This window comes from Miniopterus schreibersii (genome assembly GCF_964146895.1).
Source record: "Miniopterus schreibersii genome assembly, chromosome: 7".
In the NCBI taxonomy this organism is placed as follows: domain Eukaryota; kingdom Metazoa; phylum Chordata; class Mammalia; order Chiroptera; family Miniopteridae; genus Miniopterus; species Miniopterus schreibersii.
In genome coordinates, this window is record NC_138108.1 from 26,743,333 (window position 1) to 26,770,809 (window position 27,477).

Genomic DNA, 27,477 nt, shown 5'->3' on the forward strand with positions numbered 1-27,477 from the left:
ATGAGTTGATGCGTGAAACTGACCTGTAAGTAACTGATCCTAAGCTTTGCAATAAAGACAAGTTTTGTTTCTCATCTAATCTGTCCTCAGTTACTAATACATTCTAATTACTGTATTTCACTGTTTGGGTTTGAATTTTCCTATCTTATCTCTTAATAGTCTTTTTTCTTTTATCAATGTAACTGCCACTAACAACTCTTCCAACCTGAAGTTCTAATCTACGTTAATGTAAGAGAACAAATAATCAAGTATGTTAGAACAGTGTGAAAGTAAAAACATTCTCTGGGAGATGCTCACTGACTGGCAGAGCATGTCTTGTCATCGGTTTCGCTTACAGGCTCTAAACTATGTCTCAGATGTTTAAGTCTTAACAAACGCATAAATAAGCCTGTTACGGCTAGTTGAGTCTTCAGAGATGGCCACCATCAATTTTTCTTCCCTCCCTGTCTGAGCATTCTTCCCCACCCATAAGAATGTACAGTGTATTCTCCTTCCCCTGGATTTGGCTGGCTTTTTGACTTGCCCTCACCAACAGAATGCAATGGAAGTGATGCTGGGCCAGTTCTGGGACTAGTCTGAAGGAGGCCTGGTACCTTTTGCTCTTGCTCAGGGAAGCCAGCCACTATGCTATGAAGACGCTCGGCCTAGCCTTTGACGAGAGGCACTGTGGAGGGGTACCAAGATGTAGACATAGAGAGGTAGAGTAAAGAGTTCTTGGACCTTCAGCCCTGCCCTGTGCAGGCCAGCTGAGTTTGAATGTAGTAACGAGTGACTCTAGCTGATAACAAGGGGAGCAAAAACACTGCCCAGCTGAATCCTGCCTAAATTCCTGACAGAATTAAGAGAAATAATAAACTATTGTTATAAGCCATTAAGTTTTGGGTTGTTCTGCTTTACAGCAATAGATAAGAAAAACCAGGGAAATAAAAATGTTCAAAAGAAAGTAATATGGAAACATCCTAAAGAGAAGAAACAACAGTTAATGAAGAAGAAAAGAGGAAGGAGGAGCCAACAACACTAAAAGTCAATGAGAGGGACACAGGCAGTAAAAGAAGAAAGTGCGAACAGCAGCTGGGATTTTGTTTAACTGCTTTGGTTCTGATTGTCCACTTTCCTAAAACCTTGCCAAATTCTTATCCTCAAAGCCTCGGCCTTGCTGAAACCAGTCACCATCTGGTGTATTATTTAACTTACGCTCTGAAAGCTTCCTTCCAATAGTTCACTTTTCTATCAGACGATCAAATGTCTGCTCTATTCAAGTATCACTAATCTTCAAAAAAATGCCTCTACAGTACTTTCATCTTAGATTACCTGTTGTTCTATTTATCATAAAGGACATTCACTGACTTATCTGCCTAGATTCCTTTCTTTGATATACTTGAAAAATTCCTTATTATTAGATTTGCAATACCCCTCTGCCAAAATATTCCCTTCAGTTTTTTATTTCCCACAATTTCAAATTTACAAAAAAGCTGCCATATTTTTGGGACTCAGTTCTCCTACATTAGTTTAATTTACAAAAATAAATGTGTTTAATTTTGCCAGTAAATTTAGGTTCAAAATGAGATCAAGATTAAATTATAGAAAAGGAAAATCTGTTTATTTTGCACTTCTCTGTAAAGTATACAGTCCCTAATAATTTATACATATTAAATACTTAATATCTGCTGCTTCAATGTTAGTAGATATATACAACTGAAGAAAATTAGGGCTTCACAGTAATTCTAAAACTCCTTTATATAGTTTGCAGTACGTAACTGTGTTCTAAATTAGGTGCTCACAGAGATGGACTCTAAATTCTTTCATTTGAACAATTCTCTTAATCACCTCCTCTTCCCCATTCCTTATGCCATGACTAGTTCAAGCCCACATCACCTCTCTTCTAAATGATTTGGCGGTCATCTTCGCTGACTCACTTCGATCCAGCCACTCTTACCTTGGCATCCCTCCCCCACATTCTATTCTTCACCCACCCACATGACTTTCTACAACCCTTCAAAAACCAATCTGTAAGTTGATCCTTCCCAGTTCCTTTCACCATTCCTCAGATAATTCTTCCCTGTCACACCATCTTGATCACCCCTCCTTTAGGGGGAACTAAATATGATGGTGTCCTGACTAAAATATGGCAATTCAAATTAAATACACTACTTGAAATATGATATAAAAATGAGAAGTAGGGTTTATTTTCCATTGACTTAGACAGCAACTGGAAATCATGAGGAATGAATCATAGTTTCACAGCTAGTTTGTGGCTGAGCAAGAACTAGAATCACCCCCTGAATTTCCAGTTCAGATCTCTATTATGATTTATTTTGTCTCAAGGAGATAGATACAAAACACATACATACACCAGAAAATATATACATAAAAATAGTATAAAAGTTGTATCATAAGTGTGGACTGTATATATGATGATCATGACTATCCAATGTTCTTAAGGAAAAAGAAAAGATTTTCTTTTTTAAATATCTGTAGTTAACTAACAAAATATAAGAATTTTTTTAACCCTTTTTTGTGGAAAGCTTCCTAAAAATGTTCTCTAGATTTACTGACTTAAAGAGCATATACTGAAAATAGTAAGCATTAGTATCACAAACATGTTAGTGAGATATATTCAAGATAGAGCTTTAGATACGCACGTAAATTAACGTGAATAGGGAGGGGTGTGATGGTGGTGAACGGCAGTAATTCTGAACTTACCTTCCTGGGGAAAATTCTTTTAGATTGTTATTCTCATAAGTGTGATATGAAACACAGACAGTACATAACAAGCAGGGTATTTGATCAACAGTCCAAGCGTCATCTCCCAAGTGGTTTCTCACTCTTGAGAAGCATCACCATTCCCTTCATTTCATCATAGTTTCTTCCTACGAAGCCCCAGAATCTAAATTCTTATTACTCTAGTACTTCTACCATTATTGGCAAGGCTTTTCTGATAAAGAAATATGTTGTCTGAAAACATCTTCATTAAAATATATGACATTAAAAGCCACTTATGGTTAAAAATATTACCTAAGAAGATCGATGAAACTTACTTCTATTTATTTATTTTTACATTTTTATAAGCATAAGTTGACCAATAGCTTTTCCATCCTGTTTAAGTCAATTAAATAAAATGTGACAAATTATCTGAGGCTGAGACTGCTGTCTCTTGATTATAAATGCCAAAATAAACGTAATGACCAAAAATGGCCAGGATCAAAGCCATTTATTACTGCAAAGATAATCTATTAAAAGATAGAGATTTAATACACACCAATACCATAATTAAGCATATAGCCAGAAAATGATGGTCTTTGAGTTTTACATCCCAGGAAATGAAATAAAAACTAAAAGTACTTACTCTTTGCTGTTTGTAGTGCTTAAACATTCTAAGACAGTGTTCAATGATAAATAACAAGTAAATGCCTCCTAGAGCAACAAGTCCTTTCAGTACAGCATCATATTCTTCCAAAAACTTCTTAGATTCGTGTCCATGAGAATGTCCATGCCCATGTGCATGTTCATGACTGTGATCATGCCCACCCTGAGACTGTTATTAAGAATAAGAAAAAGCTATTTTAAATTCTGAGATTATAATATCCTAGAGGACACAGAAAAATATACTTTTTAATTTTTAAAGTGCTCCCTAAATATTATCTCACTTAAATATAAGTAGTCTTCCATTTAATTTTGCTATACTCAGTGGCCGGGAAAGTACATTTCACAGTAACTCTAAAACAAAGACCACAAACTCAAATGCTGATAGGGGTTACGATACATACTATAGTGAGAGAATGAAATCAGCAGTAAGATAATAGGGAGTGATGTGTCCTTTGTAAATTTAAGTCAACATGACCCAGATAAATGCCCAATATTTAGCAAAAGTAAAACAAACTAATTTACCAGCAGGTGATCACTTGTGACTCCCTGTAATCTCACTTTTTCTTAAACTGATTATACAGAAGTATATACTGGAAAGTGTGCTAATTTTCTATATTTTAAAACTTTAGCAAAAAGAAATGTGTGAAAGTGGTTATTTTTAATTGTGAAATGTAAAAGTTTCACAATATTTATCTTAGAGAACTTTAAACATTAGAGAACTATTTTTAAGTATTTTCCTTGCTTATAACATTTGTATTCTTTCCCCATATGCTCTCAGTCAACAGAAGAGGTTTCTAAACCTCTCAAAGGAGGTAAAGACCTTCAAAAAGCTATTAACTTTATTTCATTAACATTTCTTAAGAAAAAAAAGTGAAACAGCAGTTACACTTGTTCTCAGTTCAACTGTTCTTATTAGGGTCAGTTCTGAAACAGACTGTTGCTGGTGGAAATAAAGGGGAAAATAAGTAAATAACATAATAAATAAGCTTTAAAAACATATTAAATTTTAAGATTAATTTTTTAAAAAGACAGTGTCATACATTCTCAACCAACAGTGCAGAAGAAGAGAAGAGGTATACACAACACACAAATATAACTCTGTGTTCCAAATACTCCAGAAGGGAGGTGGTGAGAATAAAAAAAAAAATCCTCAAACCTGTAATTTTACATTTGGAATGAAAAAGCCCCACTATTTTCATAATGTGACATAAAAACAATAATACTAGATCAAATACTCTTATGTGGCAACAGATTTTAAAAGGTATAATCAAGGCACTGTGAGTGTGGGCTTATGACCATACCATTAGAAGTGTACCCAAATGTTAGAAAACAAGAGGTATGCCAGGTGAAAAGATAAATGGCCCGGTAAGTAAAGGGCTATATGCCTGTAATAGCTAACTGAGTAGGTCTGCCTATTCTTGCTCAAGTAAAGGTGCCTATGTATGGCACACTGGCTATATACATGATCATTACAAGATCCCTTATATATTTCTTCTAAAGGCTTTTCTTGAAATACCATACAGATAAAAACTCACTCTCTGATTTTTAAGTATTTACTTTCAGAACTGCCAACAGAGCAAGTTGTTGCTTTTTAAATTAGCTTTACTGAGGTATAATTGGCCTATAAAATTGTAAGATGTTTAAAGTGTACATCGTGTTGATTTGATATGTATACATTGTGACAGGTGAATATAAAACCAACATTACCAGGTTTTTTGCTATTTTAGAACCTAATGATTTAATTTATTTCAAAAATATTGCTATTAAAACTGTTCAAATGAAAAAAAAAATACTTTATCCTATTAAGCAAATAAAATAGTGCAAATACTAAATTTTTTTACTACAGCTTGTTAATGAAAGACCCTTTTAGCTTAAATATTTTCATTTTTAATTTGTTTAAAGTTTAAAAGGATTTCTTACATGGGGCAGTAGATGAAGAAGGGCATCTCCACTCATTGTTCCTACAGCTAGAGCAACAAGGAATGTGAGAAGGAATTTGAAGCATCCTTGGTTAATGATGGGAACCAAGATCACGCCTAGCAAGGAAAGCAGGCTAATGACAGTGACAGAAATTATACCACAAATCCATGCTGTAGGAAAAAAATTAATAGTCAATATTAGTATGAATCATGGACAACAGATTATCTTACCTAGACTATACTTTTTAAGAAGTTTTATATTTTGGCACTGCTATGCTTAAAAACAAAACAAAATAAATAATCATATAACTAGCTTGAATACTTAAAAAAGGAATTAAGAAACTCAGATCAAATTATAAATAGTATCTTCAGTAGCACACCGTATCAGAAATAGGGACTTAAAAATGACTAAAGGCTGTGATTCACTCTTATTATCTAGACTGTAAACAAAATTTTAAGAATTCTAAAGGCAGAGCCACAGCAATAAAATTGTTTATTTAAAGAGTATAATTATAAACCTCTCCTGGGAGCATTAAAGGAAACCAAGTATCTAATGTACTGTAACCTTTGTAAATCTTTCTAATACAAAGTCTTAAAGTTTCAACTTAAAGAAAACTTAAAATTTTCTTAAAAACTACCTATCAGCCCAAAATAGAAATATATTCACATGACATACAAAACAGTCTTATTACTGGTAGCTGTACTGTATTTCATTTCTTATTTTTGCAAGGATAACTCAGTTCTGTTTTCCTCGATATCAACTCTCCTCCACACCCAGTTTGAAACTCTTTTTCCTCCAATTTGGCGTTCTGTACAATTTACCACTTAAAAAAAAAATCTGACTTTTTAGAATTAATAATATTTGCATTTAGCTTAAATAAGCTCTATCATAATTTCCTAGGTGTTGAACAAAACAATTTAGGTAATAAAATTCTTCTGATTTCTAACCAAATTACTGTGCTTTTTAAATCACAATTTACTTGCTTTAAAACAAAAACAAACAAAAACCAGAAAACCCCCAAAATAATAAAAGGTATCATTTGCCCTGGCCGATGTGGCTCAGTTGGTTGAGCATTGTCTCATGCACCGAAAGGTCACTGGTTCAATTCCCAGTCCGGGCACATGCCCACGCTGCCAGCTTGATTTCCAGTAGGAAGCCTGCAGGAGGCAGACAATGGAGGTTGAGCTCTCACATTGATGTTTTTCTCTCTCTCCCTCCCCCTTCCTCTCTCTCTTAAATCAATTTCTAAAAACACACATAAAAAAGGCATCTTTTGTAAAAGTTATACCAAACTAAGAATATACAAAGTGTTAAATACAACTACCAAATGTTTTCTTTATTTGTACCCAAGATACCAAATGCAATTAAAAAAAAAAGTTAACTATCTGAAACAAGCTTCACTTATTCTACAAATTACATTCTTAAAACATTAAAGGTCTTCAAGCTTAGTTATCCACCAACTCCCTTTCTCATTATCTAGAGAGAAAATGCATTCTTTTAAAAAGAAGCGCTCATCTGTGGAAACTTTCTAATTAACTTGGTTCAAAGCATGTGCAAGATGGCAGTTTTCTACACTGTTTCAGCATTTTAATTGGCAGAAAATGCTTAGCGACCTATTCACAACCCCCCCTGGCAATTAAACTAGGGTCAACTCTATGACTAAATGAGCCAGTCTTGTGAAACAAACGATTTCTACCATACACAGTACATAGCATATTTGGTTTACAGCACTCTTTGAACAGTTAATGAGGTAGTAGCTGTGTCACTACGGGAGATTTATATAGAACAAGTTAACCTTTCTTAATGGTGCAGCAGTCATTAAAAATAATTTTTAGCAGGACTTTCTCTCTAACAATTATTAACATCTATTAGGACATAATTAATTCAATCTTCATTTCTGACAATGCTAACAACCACCTGCAAACAATTAATCGATATCCACTATAGTAATGTATTTGTCTTCAAAACAAGTACAATTTCCTCTAAGGCTTTTCAGATTGAATAAACTGTAATTTTCAATATTACCATAGTCAAGCATCTGTCAACAGCTTATTATAACATATAGATTATTCCAATATTACAACATAGAAAACTAAGTAATAATCTACAGTTGATGTGGAAGCCAAAAATTAGAATTTTTTGAAGCCTTAAACATAAAAAAGGCTATCTTTACTCTAGATATGATAATCTCATCAATTTCTGTTTTCCCTGTAAAGAACAAATGACTTTTATTTTTAATTAAGTTAAATAATCTCAGGTCTAGCTTCCCCTTCTCTCCTGCCATAATGAAAATTTAGAAGCACTTGAGAAAGATTCATCTACAAAAATCAGTGAACAGGAAACCAACAGAGAGGACATATTTTATCTATCTAAAGACCAACATTCAAATCTGGAGTGTGGCCTCTTTCTTTCCCTTTTCTAATCATACCAGACTGAACTCAACCTGTCTACCTAGAAGACTATTCTTGTATTTTTGCTTACTAATCTATACTTATAGCAACACTTACTTGTACCAATATTTACCTCTATACCACTTTCCTGTCTATGTCTGCATTATCTGTTAAAACACTACTAAGTATAACTAAATATAACTCTTTTTATCTCCCTGTCACATTCTAGCAAAACATACTTAAGAACCTTTTTAGCAAGAAGCAGTTGAGCACAGCATAGGTTAAGAACATAGTAGAATTATAGGCTTCTTTTTATCTTTTAAAAGAATTTTTATTGAATTTAGTGGGGTTACATTGGTTACTAAAATTATATAGGTTTCAAGTATACAATTCTTTAATACAACATCTGTATACTATACTGTGTGTTCACCACCCAAAGTCTAATCTCCTGTCACCAAATTCTATTCCCACCCCTCTTACCCTCTTCTACCTGACCCCGCCCTCCTTTCCTTCTGGTAATCACCATACATGAAATCACATGGTATTTATCTTCCTCTGACTGGCTTATTTCATTTAGCATAAATACCTTCTAGGTCCCCACTGGCTTTCCTCTGTACTTCCTTAAAAACAATAATCAGCTTTTCACCAGAGGCCCTCAACTCTGCTAAATGTTAAAAAACCAGAACACCAAATAACTTTAATTAGGGGCCCGTTATTCCATCAAGAAAGATCCATTTATCACAAACTTGTAAATCCTTTTTAATCTAGTTCTCTAGCAAAACTGTCCTGCTGGTGCCAGAAGAAATAATTAAACTGTACTCTGCCTCCTGTTTTCCCCCAATCTGTTTTAAACACACATATTAAAATATATTGAGAATTGGAATTACTTTCTAATTCAATTACATAAAAAAATAGAATACAAACTATTTTGAGGATCAAAAACTTAAATCTTTCTTACCTGATGCCCCTATATTTGCCTTATCTTCAGGAACCATATTTTTATCTTTATTTAAATCTTCAACTAAAAGTTTGTCAAAATGTTCAATACAAAGTCTGCTGTCAATCTGGTATAACAATGCAGGGCAAAGGTATGTAAATAGATCAGCTGAGATTGGAGAGTTGGCACCATGACCATAGTATTTTAACAACTGAGTGACGTTCAAACACTGCAAGGAAATTGATAAAACAAATTAAGTAAGAGTATTTTAAAAAGATTATGCCAAAAAATTGACTGTATAAAGAAAATATTCGAATTATTATTTGAAAATAGTTTGTAATACACAGGTATCTATTAGAAATAAAGCTTTTGGATAGGAATTTATGATAGGGATACATTCAACTTATTACCCAAGACTTTTTATGGATTTTAACCATTTTTCCATTCTAACACGTGAAAGATAATGATCTTTTGACATTGATAAGAAAGGATTCCCAACTCTGTTCCCAATATTCTTAAGGGGGTAGGAGGAAAAAATGTCACTTCTCTAGTTAAAGTGTATTTATTAATTACTCAAGATTCTTACTTGTAAAACAGTGTTAAATAAACTAAAAATACTTTAATAACTTTATATTATAGTATAATACAGACTTTTTCACTGCCTAAGGGAATTCTAGCCCAATGCTAATACTGGAAGATGAAAAAAGGCAGCTTCATCCACCAGTACTTTAAGTGCAAAATAAAACAAAGCAGGAAACACAAACAAATTTGAACCCATATAAAACAAATATCTAAAATTAAGGCAAAAAAGATGGTACTGCCTCTTTTTCATACATATTCACTTAGGTAGCATGTTTGTTTACTGACTTGCTAGCTTATTATATGATTTTACCTATGTACAAAAAACAAAAACAAAACATACATACAAACAAAAAAAGGATTCTTCTCAGGTTTTAACATAAGGTACTACTCTATCCAATACATGCAATATTTCCATAAATCCTGAGAAAATTCCCAATATGCATCAGGTTTGATGATGCTGACCCTGTAAGTTTTATACAAAAAGTAAACATTAATGATGTCAAATTTTATTAACCACAAAAGATTCTAGGATATCATCCATAGTAATAAATGAATATAATTCTTTAAAAGTACACCAAATAGCAAATAGTGTTTATAACTGCTAAAAACCAAATATCTGGTGATTTCTCCAGGGAAGAAACACAAAGATATTTACTTCGTTGAAAAACGTACTTAAATTATAGAGACATAAACAACAAAGTCATACTCCATATTAGATGGTACCGCTTTTTATACATATGAACAACAAATTCAACAATTTTTTCTAAAATTAAGATAAAAATTAGCATAAAAAGTTGTTAATATACCTTTAATAAAACAAAAATAAATGTGATTAAGGTGAATATAGTTTTTTAAAAAACTAAGAAATCAATGTGAAAGTATTGAAAAAAATCATGAAAATTTAGAAGAAAAAACACAACTATCCTATTACTACTGGAATTTCCTATTATTTTATCTTTTTGCATTCACCCTAAAACTGTCAGAGGCATGAGAAAAGACTATATCATGAGCAAGTAGGCCTTACCATAAAATGACATATTGAGAAAACAAACCTATGACATGTGCAAAATACCCAATTTGGAGCTATATCAGTGACTAGGACCCATTCCATAATTAATTCAATAAGTTAATAGTTACAAAAAAGAAACTGTCTAGTCACCTCCCAAGAGGAAAGATAGAACAAAAAAGCCTTCAATTCTCAAATATCTGGAAACCAGCTAATAGTAACAACATGAAAGCTAACTTGGGGATTTAAAAAAAAAAAGTCATAAGCAAGATAGTAAAATAAAGAATGTATATAAGGGTTATATTTTCTAACAACCTTCAAACATTTAGATTTTAAGTACCAAATCTGAGAACAAGCAATGCAAGTAAAAATCCAGATAAAAACTTTAATCTGATTTTAATTCCTTAACATGTTTATTTTACATTACTTAGAAATACGTTTTAATATGGTTGTCTATTCCTCCATTACTTTTTACCTAAAATGCTCCATGATTACCTAAGAATTATGGAACAGCCATCTTTTTATACTTACCTCATGTTGACGGTCATCTTCATTATGATCTTTGTGACTAGCAGCTGAATAAATTGCACTTTTTTTAACATGTGGTGCTTCTCGCTTTCTAGTATGTCGAAGTTCACCTTCATTATCAGGATCAGGATCTTGGTGTCCATGACCAGGATCATGACCATTATGTTCTGGAAGATGTACATGAGAATGACCTGGGTTATGTACACGATCAGGTTTATGGACCCGATTATGCTCATATTGTTCAACCTGATCATGGTTAGGGGGAAAACCTGGTGTAATAACCTCAGAATTTTCATCACTCTTCTTCCCTTTTCTCTTCCTCTTTCCTTTTGGCGGCTTACTTTCAGATTGTTCCTGTGTTTTATTGGTCTCTGTTGAAGGTTCATGGCTAGTCTCCCCACGCTCGCTGTGAGTAATGGAATCATTAGAAAAATGGCGAGTAGTGTTATGATCGAGGTGATGACGCAAACAATGGTGATGACATAAGCGATGATTACGATCACGCATATGTTTATCATCAGGTTTGACAGACACTTCAATTGTCTCTTTCTCTGGATCACACTTATGGTATCTTTTTGTTGATACACTGGTCACAGTTTGATTTTCTGAATTCAAATGCTTATGGGAATGCTGGTGGTTATGAGAGTGAAAATGCTTTCCCTCTTGAACTGCCAAAATATCTAAGTGAGAAACATGATCGTGGCCAAGATCCTCATGATTAATCTCAACTACTTTTATTTCTCCGAGGCCCAAGTTTGTTAAAAGTTTCTCCAGACCAAAAAAGGATAATCTTCCATTTTCACCGTAACGCTCAAAAAGTTTTTCAATGTAATATTTTTTTTCATTTTCAGCATCCGGAACTGAAAATTTGCTTGACTCCGAGTCTGTCATTCCATGATGGTGTCTGTGATGCTCTTCAGGACCATGGTCATGTTTTTCATGGCAGTGGTTGCAATGATGAAAAATAAATGTCAGCAAACAAATGAGGCAAAATTTTGTGTGCATATGTACCTTCATTTCTATTTTTCCTAAAGGGATTTAAAAAGAGAGGCAAGCATTAGTTCACTTAGTCACACTCAAAATAATCATAAACTTTTCAGCAGTTGCCAATCTACCAGGCAAATGTTTTACCCCATCTGTCATGGCTATGAGTAATTCTTTCCTCTTCCAATTCGCTGTAAAAATGGCCCCTTTTATCAAAAGAGTGTACAGCCCTTTGAATTAATACAAACTGCTCAAGGCTCATCTACCAGGCTATTCTAACTTCCTTTTAGCACAACACTTAAGAGTCTATACATTTATACAGGAATTATTGGATTCCTTCCTACCTGGTCCTTTACAAAATAGTGTGCTGGTCCCTCTGGTAATTGCAATAAGGAAAGATGAAATAAGATGATAAAATGTGTAAGAGTCATAAAGAAATGAAAGTCATTATTCACGAATGACAGGACTGGGTATGTAGAAAATCCAAAAAAATCTCTAAGAATTAATAAGCTAATTTAGTCAAGTTGTTGGATATAAGACAATAACATAATAAAATCAACTGTATTTCTATATACCAGCAATAATTAGAAAATAAAATTAGAAAATAGTATTATTTACAATAGCAAATTGCTAGGAATAAATCTAACAAAAGATGTGTAAGACTTTACATAAAAAAAGGAACACATTATTGAGAGAAATGAAAGACCTAAATAAATGGATGACTATATCATGCTTATGATTGGATGAGATACAGATCCAATGTAATCCCAATCAAAATTCTAGAAGCAATCTTGTGAGAATTTAAGGTATTTTAATATTTAGATGGAAAAAGAAAAGGCCAAGTACAGCCAAGACACTTTTGAAGAACTAGATGGGAGCACATACTCAACCAATTACTAAAAATAGAGTGGTGTTTGGTGTGAAAACAAATAAACATACCAAAGAAACAAAACAGAGAGTGTAAAAATCAGAAAGGATTCTCTTTTCCTTGGTGGTTGGTGAACTAGATTTCCATACACAAGAAAAAAATAGAATGATCCCTATCCTCCTACTATAAAAATCAATTACAGATGGATTTTAAACCTAAATCTAAAACAATAAATGTTAAAGCAATAAAATGTCCAGAACTGTGCTGTCCAATATGGCAACCACTAGCCACATGTGGCTATTTAAATTTAAACTAACTACAATTAAATTAAAAATTCAGCTTCTCAGTCACCCTAAGCTGCATTTTAAATGCTCGATAACCACATAAAATCATGGCTACCATATTGGACAGTGTAGACATAGAACATGCCCGTTATCTCAGAAAGTTCTATTGGACAGCATGCTTGTAGAATATAGAAATATAATGTGCATCAATTATATAATTTAAAGTTTTCTACAATAAACTGGTGAAAGTAATTTTCATGCTTTATTTTATTTAACCCACTATATCCAAAATATTATCATTTTAATATGTAATCAATATAATTCTTAATGAGATTTTTAGATCCTTTTTTAATACTATGTCTTTGAAATCATGTATTTTACATTTACAGAACATCTTATTGAGACTAGCCACATTTCAAGTGCTCAATATCCACATGGGGCTACTACTGGCTACTATACTATAAAGAGCAGATCTAGATGTATTTGGGACACTAGCTTCAAGACCTTCAAGATAGGGACATAAAAGCATTGTAAAGGAAAAGACTGATTAAGTATACTTCATTAAAATTAAGAAATTTCTATTCACCAAAGAATTTCATTAAGAGACTAAAAAGGTAAGCCATAAATTAGGAGATTATCATAATGTTACTAGTCAAGAATACATAAGGAATTTCCACAAACCAACTGAAGATTATGAGACAACTTGGTGGAAAAATGGGCAGGAAATGTGAACATGAACTTCACAAGAGAATAGCTAAATTACTAAGAAGCCTATGAAGATTCTCAACCTCAGTAGTCATCAGAGAAATGTAAAATAAAATCACAATTAGATACCACTGTATACCCAGCAGAATGAATAGAATATAAAAGAAGTAAGCAAGAACATATAGTCTACTGGAACTTGCCTACACTGCTGGTGGGATTTAGATTGGTATCTTTTGGAAAAATGGCAAAAGCTGACAGAAACTGAACATAAGCATATCCACTCACACAGTAATTCTACTCCTGGGTATATGATCAACAGAAATGCATGTACAAGGTCACCAATAGATATGAACATGAAAGTTCACACAATCATTATTCATTATAGTTCAAAACAGAAAAAAGGTCAAATGTTCATCAATAGTAGAATGAATAAATAAAATAATCTTACAATGGAATACTACACAGGAATAAAAATGAAATTATAGCTTCACGCATTAACATAAATGAATTTTACAAATATTAGATTGAGCAAAAAATAACAAACACTGAAGAAACCATACTGTATATTTCTATTCATATAAAGTCAAAATTTAATAAAACTAAACCAAGATAATGATCACTTTTTAAAAGAAAGGTAAGGGGTAATCAAGTGATTATAAAGTATGGTAGTGTTATCTAGCCCGTGTGGCCTAGTGGTTGAGCGTTGACCCATGCACAAATAGGTAGTAGGTTCAATTCCTGGTCAGGGCACATGCCCAGGTTGTGGGCGAATGGCTGGTGATGTTTCTCCCATCAATGCTTCTCTTTTTTTCTCTCTCTCCCTTCCTCTCCCTAAAATCAATAAAAACATATTTTTTAAAAAGTATGATAGTGTTCTCTTTCTTGCCTTGAGCAATGGAATTACTTTGTGATAATTCATTGCACTTATACTCTGTGTACTTTTCTGTATACATAATATATTTCAATAAAAAGTTTTTTAAAGCCTGGCCAGGTGTGGTTCAGTGGCTGAGCATTGATCTAGGATCAAGGAGATCTAGGTTCAATTCCCAGTCAGGGCACATGCCCGGGTTGTGGGCTTGATCTCCAGTTGGGGGCATGCAGGAGGCAACCAATCATTACAACTCTCATCATTGATGTTTCTATCTCTCTCGCTCCCTCTCCCTTCCTCTCTCTGAAATCAATAAAGATACACTTAAACAAACAAAAGCTTTTAAAAACCAAAATCTTCCAGTACAAAAATTAGAAAATGTAATTATAAACAAAAATTATAAGGCTTCTAGAAAGAAAAAGAACAAGACCATTAAAAGGAGAAATTAATAAGACATTATTTAAGGACAGTAAATAACTGCAAAAACTGAAGTTACCACCTACATGGATGAGATAAATAGCATAAAATATACAAAGTCTTCGCAACTATATATACAAATTTAATTTAGCGTCAATCAAAACTCTGATACCTGTTTGTTTTCAGTGAAAATTGCACAAACTTGTTCGATATTTAATATGGAAGAGCAAAACACCCAAGGGCAACCAAGATAATTCAGAAGATTAACAAGGTGATAAAGACCTATTTTTATGAAGTTTCACGAATTAAAACACCATAAAACTGGCACAGGGACAGACAAATAGACCAGAGGAACAGAGCAGAATTCAGAAAGAGAAAAAAATATTAATTGTGAAAAAATGGTTCTTCCTCACACCATACACAAGTCAATAAGATGATTAAAGGTCTAAATGTGAAAAGCAAAATTCTTAAGAAATTCTAGAAGAAAATACAGGAGATTATGACTTTAGGATGGGAAAATATTTTTTAGATAAATAGAAAGCGCAAGCCTTAAAGAAAAAGTTTGACTAACTTAATTATACTAAGTTCTTTAAGTACTACTCTACAATAAAGAACACCATAAACAAAGCTTATGACAATCCTTACTCTATAAGACATTTGCAATGTGCATATATAAGCAATGCATATAAAAATCATTATCTAGAATATAAAGAACACATATATACACACAAAAAAACTCCAATAATGCCCTGCTGCTTTGGCTCAGTGGTTAGAGTGTTGGCCCATAATCTGAAGGGTCTCGGGTTTGATTCCCAGTCAAGGGCACGTATCTTGGTTGTGGTTCATTCTTTGGCCCTGGTCAGGGAGCCGCCCTGGTTGGGGAGCATATGGGAGGCAACCAATCTGTCTTTCATGCCCATATTTCTCTCTCCCCCACTCCCCCCTTCTTTCCACACTCTCTAAAAAAGAAAGAAGAAAAAAAAAAGCAATGGAAAAAATATCCTCAAGTGAGGATTTAAAACAATGACAAAAAAACTCCAATATTGCATAGACAAGTATACAAAGGATATGAACAGGACAGCTGGTTGAGCATCTATATGATTACTAAAAATCTAGGATAATGTACAAAAAATTGATAAAAATTAGTATCTGACAATACCAGGTGTTAAGCAAAGATGTAATAAAGAGAAATAGAAAACACCTTACACAGCTGATGGTTGTATATATTGGCACAACCATTTTGGGGAGCAATTTGACATCTACTGAAGCTGAATATGAACACACTCTATAGCTCCCAAATTCCACTTCTATCTACCCTGGAGAAACTGTTGCACTTAGGGACAAGGAACACACCAATTCAAGAATCCTTACTGTAATATTTTTAATTTTTTAAAATATTAACTACCTTGTAATAGGATGCTTTGGTTACAAATAATAGATCAACTAAACAAAGAGGAAATTTTCAAACAAAAGAGGGAATTTCCATATAAAAAGAAGTTAGGAGAAATGAGTGTTCCACGACAATTACATGATCAAAAATCCAAGCTCCTTCTCATCCTCAGATTGGTTCCCTGTCTCAAGAATCTTGCTGTTACTTCAACCATTCCATCCTTGCACAACCATATCCAAAGCTGAAGCATTTATCTTCAACCTGCAGAGCAGAGAGGTGTTCTCTTTTAACACATCACCGTCATTCTAATTACTGCCACCGCCTCAAATCCATCCATCTTCCCTCTTCCCTTTGTGTTTTCCTTTTTGAGCATCTTGTCACTTTTATACATCTCTGATTTTACACCAGCCTGCCATTCATAAGTAGTCAGGTAAAATTACCTTTCCTTTCCATGAGGTTAAAAAAAAAAAAAAATTCCACAGAATGCTCAGGGCAATCTTTTTATAACATTAACATATTCTGATGGCTGACAGCAGAGACTTTTTTAGCTATCCTTATAATTACTATAAACCATCAAGTTGTTTTTTAAATTTATCTTTTATTGTTGAAAGTATTACAGATGTCCCTTTTTCCCCACTGACTCCCTCCACCCCACACCCGTCTCCTTCCCCAGCCTTTACTGCACTATTGTCTGTGTCCATGGGTTATGTATATAAATTCTTTGGTTAATCGCCCCCTTCCTCTTCCCCCTTTCCCTCTGAGATTCGTCAGTCTTTTCCATGCTTCTAAGGTCTCTGGATCGATTTTGTTCATCAGTTTATTCTGTTCATTAGATTCCACATGTGAGTGAGATCATGTGATATTTGTCTTTGAATGGTTTATTTTGCTTAGCATAATACCACCAAGATCCTCTTAATTGGATTATTAATGCCATAAAATTAATGCCACAAAAACAAAGTAAAATGATTCAGTTCTGCCATTTAGTAGACTCTTACAAAAGTGTAATTCAAATGTCAAAGCTACTTAATTTTTACTAGCAAACTACCAATTTCATTATCGATAAATCATTAACTTTAACAATGTCCAATACACAGGGTGAGGGGCAAAAGTAGATTTACAGTTGTTCATAAGGAAAGGAATAGTTAATAAATAATAATAAGCCCAGCCTGTGTGGCTCAGCAGTTGAACACTGACTTATGATCCAGGAGATTGCGGTTTGATTCTGGGGCAGGGCACATGCCGGGGTTGCAGGCTCGATCCCCAGCAGGGGGTGTGCAGGAGGCAGCAGATCAATGACTCTCTCTCATTGATGTTTCCCTCTCTCTCTCTCCCTTCCTCTCTCTGAAATCAATAAAAATATATTAAAATAATAATAATAAAATAAACTGTTTTGCCCTATCCTGTATAAAAAAACTACATAGCCCTAGCAGGTTTGGCTCAGTGATTAGAGCGCTAACCTGTGAATGAAGGGTCCCGGATCTGATTCCAGCTAAGGGCACATACCCTGGTTTCAGGCTTGTCCCCAGCCCTGGTCAGGGTGCATCTCTCTCACACTGGTGTTTCTGTTTCTCTCTTTCTCTCTCTCTTTCTCTCTCTCTCTCTCTCTCTCCCTCTCCCTCTCCCTCCTTCCCCCCCTTCCCCTCTCTCTGAAAAGCAATGGAAAAAATATCCTCTGGTGAGGATTTAAAAAAAGACAAACAAAAAAACTACATAAATTCTTCTATAAACATAGAGGCTTCTGAGGGTACAGTCCCTTTTCTTATAAAGCTACATTCTGACTCAGACCTGGGGTAGGTTTTGTGATACAGGCACACACAAAAAGAAAAAAGAAAAAAAACATAAGAAAATTATTAATGCCACAAAAACAAAGTAGTGCACAAAAGGAAACAATTTATTATAATGCCTCAGTTGTAAATAACATTTACAGTCATAAAAATGTAACGCTAACTACTACTCTAAAACAAAATTACAATATAATTGTCCTCAAATACTGGGGTACAGAAAATGGGAAGGTATATAGAGATGGAAATAATGCTAAATCCTCATCTTTCATTAAACACATAATGGCTAAAATTGAAAATGAACAAGTAATGAACATGTTGGAGACGCGGCAGTGAGTAGCAAAATCATCATCTAAAGGAGTTCCCGGTTTCTCTAGGCAGAAGAATATAAAAGGGGACGAATTTTTTTCCTTTTCCCTAAAAATTTCACAGAACTATTTAATTCTTTAAACTACACTCACGTACAACTTTGAAAAAAAATTAAAGCTAAAAGTCAGCAATTATAAATCTTAAAAAAGTTTGTTAAACAAAATTCCATTATGTCACATGTGGAAGAAAATAAATTACTGTTTCAAGATTTTCCACAAGCATTTGTAGAGTTTAATCACAATAATGCAATCATTTTAATTCCAATTTGTGCTATTATTTTACTTGCTTGGATAATTCCAAGATATGGAGAAAGACTATTAAAATTCTTAGAGAATATAATTTAAAAGAAGATTTTTAGATTTTATACTTATACCTATAAATACCACCACCACCCCATTCTAATAACATCTTTTAGCATGAAATATCTAATATGAAAAATCTATTAAAATATCCAATCCTTTTATCTGCCAACCAAAAAAACCCCAAAAAAGACCTGATAAGAGAATAGAAAAATAAAATTTGACACTATACAAGAAATTGTGTTCTAATGTCTGAACATTAAGTATGGTCTCTTAAGCAACTGGAAATCATTTGAATGCTATTGTTATTTAAATCTTTATAATTTCAGTTATAAATAGCCTTTATACCTACTGAACATACTTTTGAATACTATGATTGTGGTAGATTTTTGAGAATCTATTTGCTTATTTTGGAAAAAATCTAAAAGTTACTGTGTGGCTCACTCACAGAATTTACGAATAAAAAATAAAAGTAGTTTGGAATATTGGTACCTGGCATAATGTGAAACTTTAGTTTACATAAATGACTACAGGAAATCTTGTGGTTATTAAAGGTCCTAGAGACTATTTTTCAAAGATCCTGCTATAAAAGTCATAGCTTAAAATAAAATTAAACTTTTAAAAAAAAAAGCTCACCATCCATGCTATTTTAGCATTTTCAATTTTATTTTCAGTACAGTCAAGGCAATACAAAGTTAAACTGATCCAGAAAGCAATCTTTTACCCTCACCCAAGGGTGTCTTTATTGAGATTGAGAGAGAGACATCAATGTGAAAGAGAAATACCGACTGGTTGCCTCCCACAAGCGCCCTGACCGGGAACTGAACCCACCATCCTTTGGGGCACAGGACAATGCACCAACCGAGCCAGTGCCCAAAAGCAAATTTTCATATTACTCTTTTTAAGACAAAGCCCAGATTAATAAAATTGCTGTTATTTATATACAAAGCTAATTTCATAGATACATTAACATATATCCCTCTTCCTGCTTTGAAAAATCCCCTGTATCCTCTTGCAAGGAAATTTGGCATTGTACTGTTTTTTATCTCCACACAAAACTCACCCCCCATTGGAAAATTAGGGACTTAAAGCAATCAAAATTAACTAATTCAAAATGACTATGTCTATCTTATTAGAAACATTAACCAGCAGCTAGAGGAAATGCCTAGTAGACTAGACATACAGCACTAAGAAATCTAACTGTAATTTAAATAGATCTTGTTTTAGGAGGTGAAGCTAAACTCAAGAAAACTTCAAAGGGACTGAAACACTAGGGGGCAGCATCAAACTATTGGGACAGACTGGACACTCTTCTAACTTAAAAACTTTAAGCTGAAGATTTTAATGAAAATTTTACTATTTAATGAAAGATGACTTTATAGGTTTATAAAACTTATAAAGAAAAAAAACGAGTTTTCTGTTTTGATTGCCTACACTTCTTTTCCCTCTTCTACTGTGTCCTGTTTTACATCTTGTGATTATCAGCCTAAAAATGCACTAGCAATAATGTCCTTTTGATATAAAACAACGCAAACCCATGGTATTTCCATTCTTAAAGTAGGCACTACATAGACAAGGACTGGCATTTATATCTGAAGTACTTCTTTGGGCTAATGATAAATCTGTGGTGTACTACACTTAAATTTGATTAAGGAGCTTGACAACCAAGCTTTGAATTCACTTGTGTCATGAACATGTGACAAAATGCTGTGGAAAAAGTGCCCCTCAAGGATTTTAGTCAGGCAGGGAAAACAAGATGTGTGTATGTAATTTTAAGTTAGAAAATGCAAGAGAAGCAGAAAAAATTCTGTGGGTTATTACATATAAGAGAATAACAGTAGGATAACTATCACTGCAAAGGCCCAGAAGAGACCATTAAACCTCATTCTAGGGGTAACAAAGTATTGGGGGAAAACAGAAAGTAGTCTTTCAATCACTAAAAAACTGCAATATTCATTATTTTTAAAAAGGTAAAATTAATTATCTGCAGCCCTTTGGTTCCTATGTCATTTAATGGTAACAATAAACCCATGAGGTAGGATTTTTTTAGTACTTCCAAGTTCACAGATAAAAAAAAGATTAAGATAAAGTAACTTGTTCAAAGTAACCAAACTCGTTAATAATGGGCTAGGGTTTTGAACCTTAAGTCTTACTCCAAAACTGTAAATTCTTGCCAGTACTGAGGGCAGATGAGAGGAGGGAACAGAACAAGGTAAATTCTCTTTAAAAGCAAATGGCCATTCCCGCTGAGTAATTTCCCTTGCTATGACACCTATGGCCTATATTCTCCATATCTCAGTTACCCCGCCCCCCCAGTAGTGCTGGAAGTAACAGTATTTGCATACTAAACTTGAGGCCTCTGAAAATACTTCAAATTAGGTGCTCAAAAAAGGTGAAGAACTGTATATAGTTTTTAAGCTGTTAGTGGAATGAATATAACCTAACAGGAAGAACAAGTACAGTTTATCATGTAATATATTACTGATGACACCTCGTAAGAAAGGGTTTCCCTAACAACTTCTTTTAAAGTAGCACCAAGTCCTCCCTGCACAGGAGTTCTTAACCAGGAGTCTGTATATTGAATTCGGGTGTGTCAAGTCTGATACGGAAAAAAAACACATTACTTTTAGTTAATCTCTGAAATTTAGTTCAGTTATGAATATAAGCAAAAATCAAAGTAATATACAGTACCTAATACTTATCATTAGAAATCAAGTCTTTTAAAGATCATTTACAGTCCCTGATAGTTTGAATTAGTCATAATCAGACCTGCTATTTAATGCTTTACTGAAACACCGATCACTTCATCATACTTAATATTTTAATAATTATGTCAATATAATTGGCTTCTGTTGTAATCCTATGCATTTTGTACACTTAAAAATATCATTCTGAGGTTCACCACTCAAAAAAGTTTTAAAAAGTCCCTCCAGTAACATCACTGTTTTATTTATTTTATTCAAATCACTGTTACTATGTATTTCTCTCTCCCTGCTAGAATATTCAGTGAGGGCAGGGATGTGGATTGTCTGGCATGGACACCCCAGGTCTTGAACAAGTGACAGAGGATATCCAAAATTTGTATAATAGGAAGTCCTTATGAAAGTCTGACTTAAGGACTGGTCTTAACAAAATTAACTACCTTCTAAATCTCCAGTACTTGCTTGTTCTTATGTAGAATTTAGAGACGAATCCAACACACACACACACGAAATTTAAACCCGTCACGTGCCAGTTTAGGTCCATCAAGAATGAGTCAGTTCCACGGTACTGAACAGCGAAATACATTAAATGAAAGTTAAAAACGACAGGATCACCGCCTCGCCTACCACTCTGTAAAAGTTATGAGCTTTAATGTCACTCTTTATTACTTAAAGCGGGGGCCCGGGGGAGCGACCCTCCCCGAGGCCGGCCCACGCGGGCAGGCGCCCACGTGAACGGCTCCCGCAGCCCCGGCGGGCGCCCCCACGGCCCCCTTCCCGGCCGGGACCCTCGGGGGCCCCAAGGGAGGAACCGTGGGAGTGGAGCAGGTCCGGCCCGGGGACGGTGGCCGCGATGGCTTCCCCACGCGTTCCGCCGCGGCCCCGCGGCCAAGGGCTCTCAGAACAAAGCCGGGCTGCGGCGCCCCCCCCGCCCGCCGGCCCCCACCCGACCCAGCCCCCGCGCCCCCCGCTCCGGGGACCCCGCAGGCCTCGGCTCACTCCCCTGCGCGCCCCGCCCCGGCCTCCCGGCCGGTCTGGGAGAAAACGAGCCCCCACGAGGCCTCCGCGGTCGGGGCGCAGGTACCGCCGTCCGTTAGCCTCCCGGGGCCGGAACTGCGGCGCCGGCTCCATCCCGGGGCCCCCGCCCGACCCCACCGAGACCAGAGGGGAGGGCGGGAGGGAGAACCGAGGGCGGGACCCCACCCCAAGGCCCCCAAGACCTGACTGGGGATCCTCCCACCCTCGGCCCGGGCAGCCCGCGCGCAGCCCCTACCCGCCGCCGCCCGCCGGTCGCTCCCTCCCTGCCCACGCCGCCCCCGGCCCCGCAGGAGCTAAGTCGCGCGCGGTGTCCCGCGCGCGGGGCCGAGGCTGCCCGGCCGCCAAGCCCGGGGCCGCTCGCAGCGCGCACGAGAAGCCGCGGCTGCCCGCGCGCCGCCCCACGCGCTCGGCTCGGCTCGCCGCCTCCTGCTGCAGCTGCTGCGGGAACTCCGGCGCCCGGATCCCCGAGGGCCCCCCGGCCGCGGCGCCCAGGTTCGCGTCTCCCTTCCTCCCCCCGCCGTCCCGGGACTCGCAGCCTCCGCCGCGCTTGGGGCCGGTTCTGGGGGAGGGAATGTAAACAAATCGGGGTTTTATAGTTACCTCACACTCGAGTGCCGTGTGCATCTCCTCTCCGCTCGGTACCAAAAACCCCGGCTGCACCAAACCGTGTATTCACCAAAGCTGGCTGCGCTAACTGCGTCGCGGAGGCGCGCGCGTCAGACACCGCTCTACGCCAGCGGCGTACAAAGCTCACTCAGGTCCCTGCGCAGCCGCACCCGGCCCGCCTCATGGGTGCTACGCTCTGGGCGTACTGCATCGCCCGGCCGCCGGCTTAGGATAACGCAGATGGCGCTCGCGGATTCCGCGGGACAGGCGGAGCGCGAGGACTCTCGAGCCTACGCAAACTGCGGAACTCGCGGCTCCGCGCTAGTTTTGTTACAAGAAAGAACGAGGCGGGGGAGTCGGGGCGGCCTCTGACGCATGCGCGGAGCGCCCGCGCCGCTCCCTTCGGCGGCTCCGCGCGTCGCCTGCGGCGGCCCGCGGCGGATGCGCAGTGAGCGCGGGCGGGGAGGCTCCGAGCAGGTTTCAGACCGACCGATGGGACGTGTGTCGCCGAACGAGCTGAACCTCCGCGTTCGTTTAACTCCTGCCCGTGCTTAAAGCGCTCTTTGCGTCTCAGGGCAAAAAGCTAGTATTTGTTTAGTGCCGGGTGCGCCTCCTTTTGCATAGTTCTCCCCCCTCCCCCCCCAATTTATTGTAAAGCCGCCTCCCAGGCCTGAAGAAAAGGTTGGGTCCAGAGAGCATGGGACGCCCTTGGGAAACCCTTGAGGCCTTCGACAGCTTTCCACGGTTTTCCACCACCTCCTACTGCTTAACGTGGTATTTCTTAACACCCAGCCAATGGCAAAAACTCCCGATCAGCCGAGCAATTCCAGGGACTCCTCGCTACATCGTGTGCATGCTTGCTCCCATTCCTTTGCTCGCGCCACGCCTGCCACCCGAATTGTCACCTCCCCTCTTCTTAAGCAAGTCACAGCCCATGCCTTCCTAAAAGGTGGCTCTGGGCACCTTCCCTTGCTCCGTCGCTCTGATTCTTGGCACTTGCTGCATCTCCATGGTGAGGCTTATCTGTGCTCTGCCTGATGGCTGTTTCTGCATCCAGCCAAAATCTACTTAATAGACTCTGGCGAGGGCCTTACTGATCCATCAGAGTGCGGCTCCATGTTTTTGCTCTTCTGGTTCACCTTTATGAAGGAAGGTTGTTCGGTTTGGTTTTGTATCTCTACAAAGAACATCTTGAAGGAGCTTAATAAATGCCTACTGACTGCCAGGATACTAAGATTCTCATACCCCCTTTTTTTTTCTTGTTTGGAAAAATTCCATTTGTGCCCGGTTTCCAGGGCTGCTGTTAGGCAAGGGGAGAAGACCTGAGGTGTAGAGGAAAGAGATGGGTCTGAGTCCCCAGTTTCATGTCTCACCATTGTCACTAACTGTGGGCGATCAAGACCATGATCTTCAGATTCATGCGTAAATTACTGGAATTGTTCTAAATTTATCCTAAAGTCCTTAGATTTAGTAAAATCAAAACTAAAGTCTAGATTTCATAAAATCAATATAATACACATACTATATATATCAATACAGTACATCTTTTGGGCCCAAAGCATAAAAAGCTTCCAAATTACCCTGATATTTTAAGGCTCATAATTATTTTATTGAACACATTATCACCTTCAAAATATATGCAATATCTTTCTACAAAATATCAATAAGATACAGCACTTACATTCCCCATATTTTAGGACATCCGTGTTGATTTTTAGTTACATATTTACAAGGCTCCTGTTCAGCTGGTACAGGTACAGCTGAACTGATTTACCAAATATTGAAATGTTCCATACAAGTTAGTCAACAGTTGCCCCATGATTTCCATCCCTGTCCTGGCCCTTTCTCTCAGGATTCCCCAGACCTCCCACATTGCAGGAAACCTGTATGACCCACCTCTTATCCAAGACCTTCATTCTAATTGGCTGTTGCCTATGCTTTAGTAATTGTTATATATTTTAAATATTATCCCTGCATAAAACTATAGGGTAAGCTCCTCAAAAATAGACCATTGTCTCCTTCCACTTTATACAGTCACCCAAACATTCATATATGATCATGTGTGTTCATGCTGATTAGGGAAAGGCTAGAACAGAATTACTAGACAGGGTAAATGATTGAGCTGCAAACTAGTACAGTTATATGACTTTTGGGAATGAATTTCAGAAGATGAGTTGAAGGCTTACTCCAAAATCACCTGCTGAGTTAAACCAGAGTGCAGCAAAAATATCCCTGCAATGTATGTTTTATTTTTATCAGGTTTATCTAGAAGACATGTTGGGGTATGGAATTTTTAATATGTTAGAATCATAGAACTTCTGAAAGGGTCAGACATGAAGCCCATCTGAACCGTGAAAACAGTAACAGATAATCTGCAGTTCCAGGGGGGAAGAGAGTATTAGATTATCTGTAAATGGCTTACCTGTTACTCGTCCTGCTTATTCACACTGCTATAGTCACAATTTTATTTCACATGTCTAAAATTCTAAGCATGACCAATCTACCATTTTGAGGCGTGATGTAATAAATCCAATGGCCTTTTTTATTTCTCAGGATTAGAAAAGAACCTGCTACAGTAAGTAAAGGAAATAAGAACTAAGCTTCATACCTCAATCTTTAGTTGTAGCTAAAGGAAGTCCATGTCATAACTTGTTTTTTTACCTCTAGTAAAGGAGAAAATTGTCATCATTCACAACAAAGTTAAGAACCTTTAATTAAATTTATAAAGAACATGACTGATTCTAAGAAATCAGATCTTTCAAAGTCAATTATTCTTTCCATAAATCAAGCTTAGTAGTAACCAAAGATAAAGAAACCTCCTTAGCTTCATGTTCAATTTAAACTGATCTTTACATGACCAAAAAAGTTTGGTTCAGACAAGGTTATAATTAGAGGCAAAAGTAACAAGGAGGACTAAATTATATTGATATATAGCCCTAAGGTGGGGGGTACTAATCACCAGAAATAGGTGTTAAAAGATTGAGCCCTCACCAGGTAGCTCATTTGGTTAGAGCATCGTTCTGATATGCCAAGGTTGTAAGTTTGATCCCCAGTCAGGGCACACACAAGAATCAACCAATGCATTCATAAATAAGTGGAACAACAAATCGATCTCTCTCTTCCTCCCTCTCTCTCTAAATATCAACATATATGTTTTTTAAAAGTCTTGCCATTCCTAAAATAAGATAAATAGGCCTTGAGAGCTTGAGCTTGTATGGAAGTTCTAAACAAAGGAGTCCTTTCAAAAAAGCAGGACTCATATAACTGACAAGGCCATTCTCTTCCACAGAGCCCACCACTTTGAGGAGGGTACACAATGTCAGGGGGAGATGAGCTCATCCCACCCTGGTGAGAGACAAATTTCACTGATGTGCCTGTCAAGTGAGACTATTCTGAGTTGGTAGGTTTAAGCAACAAAATGAGTTGCAGGCTATCTGGGTTTCGGGCTATCTGCAGAAACAAAATTAGATTGGAGAAATGAAACAATTAAAACAACAATTCAAGCAACTCCCCACCCATGGCAGAAAAATTAACTTCTATGTGATTTGCTTAAATGGTGCTAACATCAGACTAGCCAAATCCCTTAGTTTCAATTAATCATAATACAAACAAAAGGCCTAGATCATTAGACATTCCTACTGGAAGAAAGACAATCATGGAGAGGCTTAAAATCTCGGATTCACCATGGCAAATCCTTTTAAAAGTAGAAATGAGACCTAGCCGAGGAGAAAGAGGAAGACCCACTCAGAAGAATGAAAAGAAGCGCGAAGCTCAGAGTTACAGGAAGGGTCACAGGCAGACCACGTGGTTGACCCTACGGTGGTGCCAGGAGCACGTCTCACCCAAACCTACTACACTGTGCTCACCAACCCCTGGAAATCCACATTTAGAACTTTATTCCTAGGCCTTGAAACCAAAGGGATTTGGATCCCGAGGGAAGATACTATCATTTTGTTATTTATTTATACTGCTGTGAGAGTATTTTTTTCAGGGTTTTTTTCTGAAGAGGAAGTTTAAAGGCATGAGAAAACATGATTGTCTAGATTTCTAACAGTAGTGCGGTACAAAGGGACAGAAGGAAAACTAGACAAATAGCTAACTTTTCAATCTGGTTTCCAGCCAACCTGTTCACTCAGGGAACACTAAAATGAAGGAGATCAGTAGGCTCAGAAGCAGCCATTTGTACCAATTGCGGGGCTAGATGCCCACAGGTAGAGCCTTTTGCTATTTCTTGATACTCAGGGGGCACAGCAGAAATCAACTTTCCAAACCTTAGCTTCTAGTGCAAAGGAATAAAAAAAAGGAACATAAATATCCACACAAAAAACAAATTTGAAGAGTATTTGTGGATGGTTACAGTATAAGGAATATTATCAATATGGAGATGAACTAGCAATAAGTTACCATGTAAATATTTGTAAAAATAGGTTCATTTGC

At 36.9% G+C, this 27,477-nt stretch overlaps 1 protein-coding gene across 2 annotated transcripts in view; it reads right to left on the bottom strand.

Annotated features, from left to right (window-relative positions):
• Nucleotides 1-23,374, bottom strand: part of SLC39A10 (solute carrier family 39 member 10) — a 36,545-nt gene extending 13,171 nt beyond the window's left edge. Inside the window, exons 1-5 of one of the 2 annotated variants that reach the window (XM_081142083.1) lie at nt 23,035-23,374; nt 10,733-11,757; nt 8,635-8,842; nt 5,287-5,456; nt 3,347-3,535 (exon numbers count right to left, since the gene is read on the bottom strand). In XM_081142083.1, coding sequence (XP_080998209.1) covers nt 3,347-3,535; nt 5,287-5,456; nt 8,635-8,842; nt 10,733-11,746 — 1,581 coding nt within the window. In that variant the 5' untranslated portion in view covers nt 11,747-11,757; nt 23,035-23,374. Of the gene's footprint in view, nt 1-3,346; nt 3,536-5,286; nt 5,457-8,634; nt 8,843-10,732; nt 11,758-21,836; nt 21,967-23,034 lie in introns of those variants that run through there. The other variant, XM_081142084.1, reaches the window with a different exon arrangement.
• Nucleotides 23,375-27,477: the final 4,103 nt, after the last annotated feature.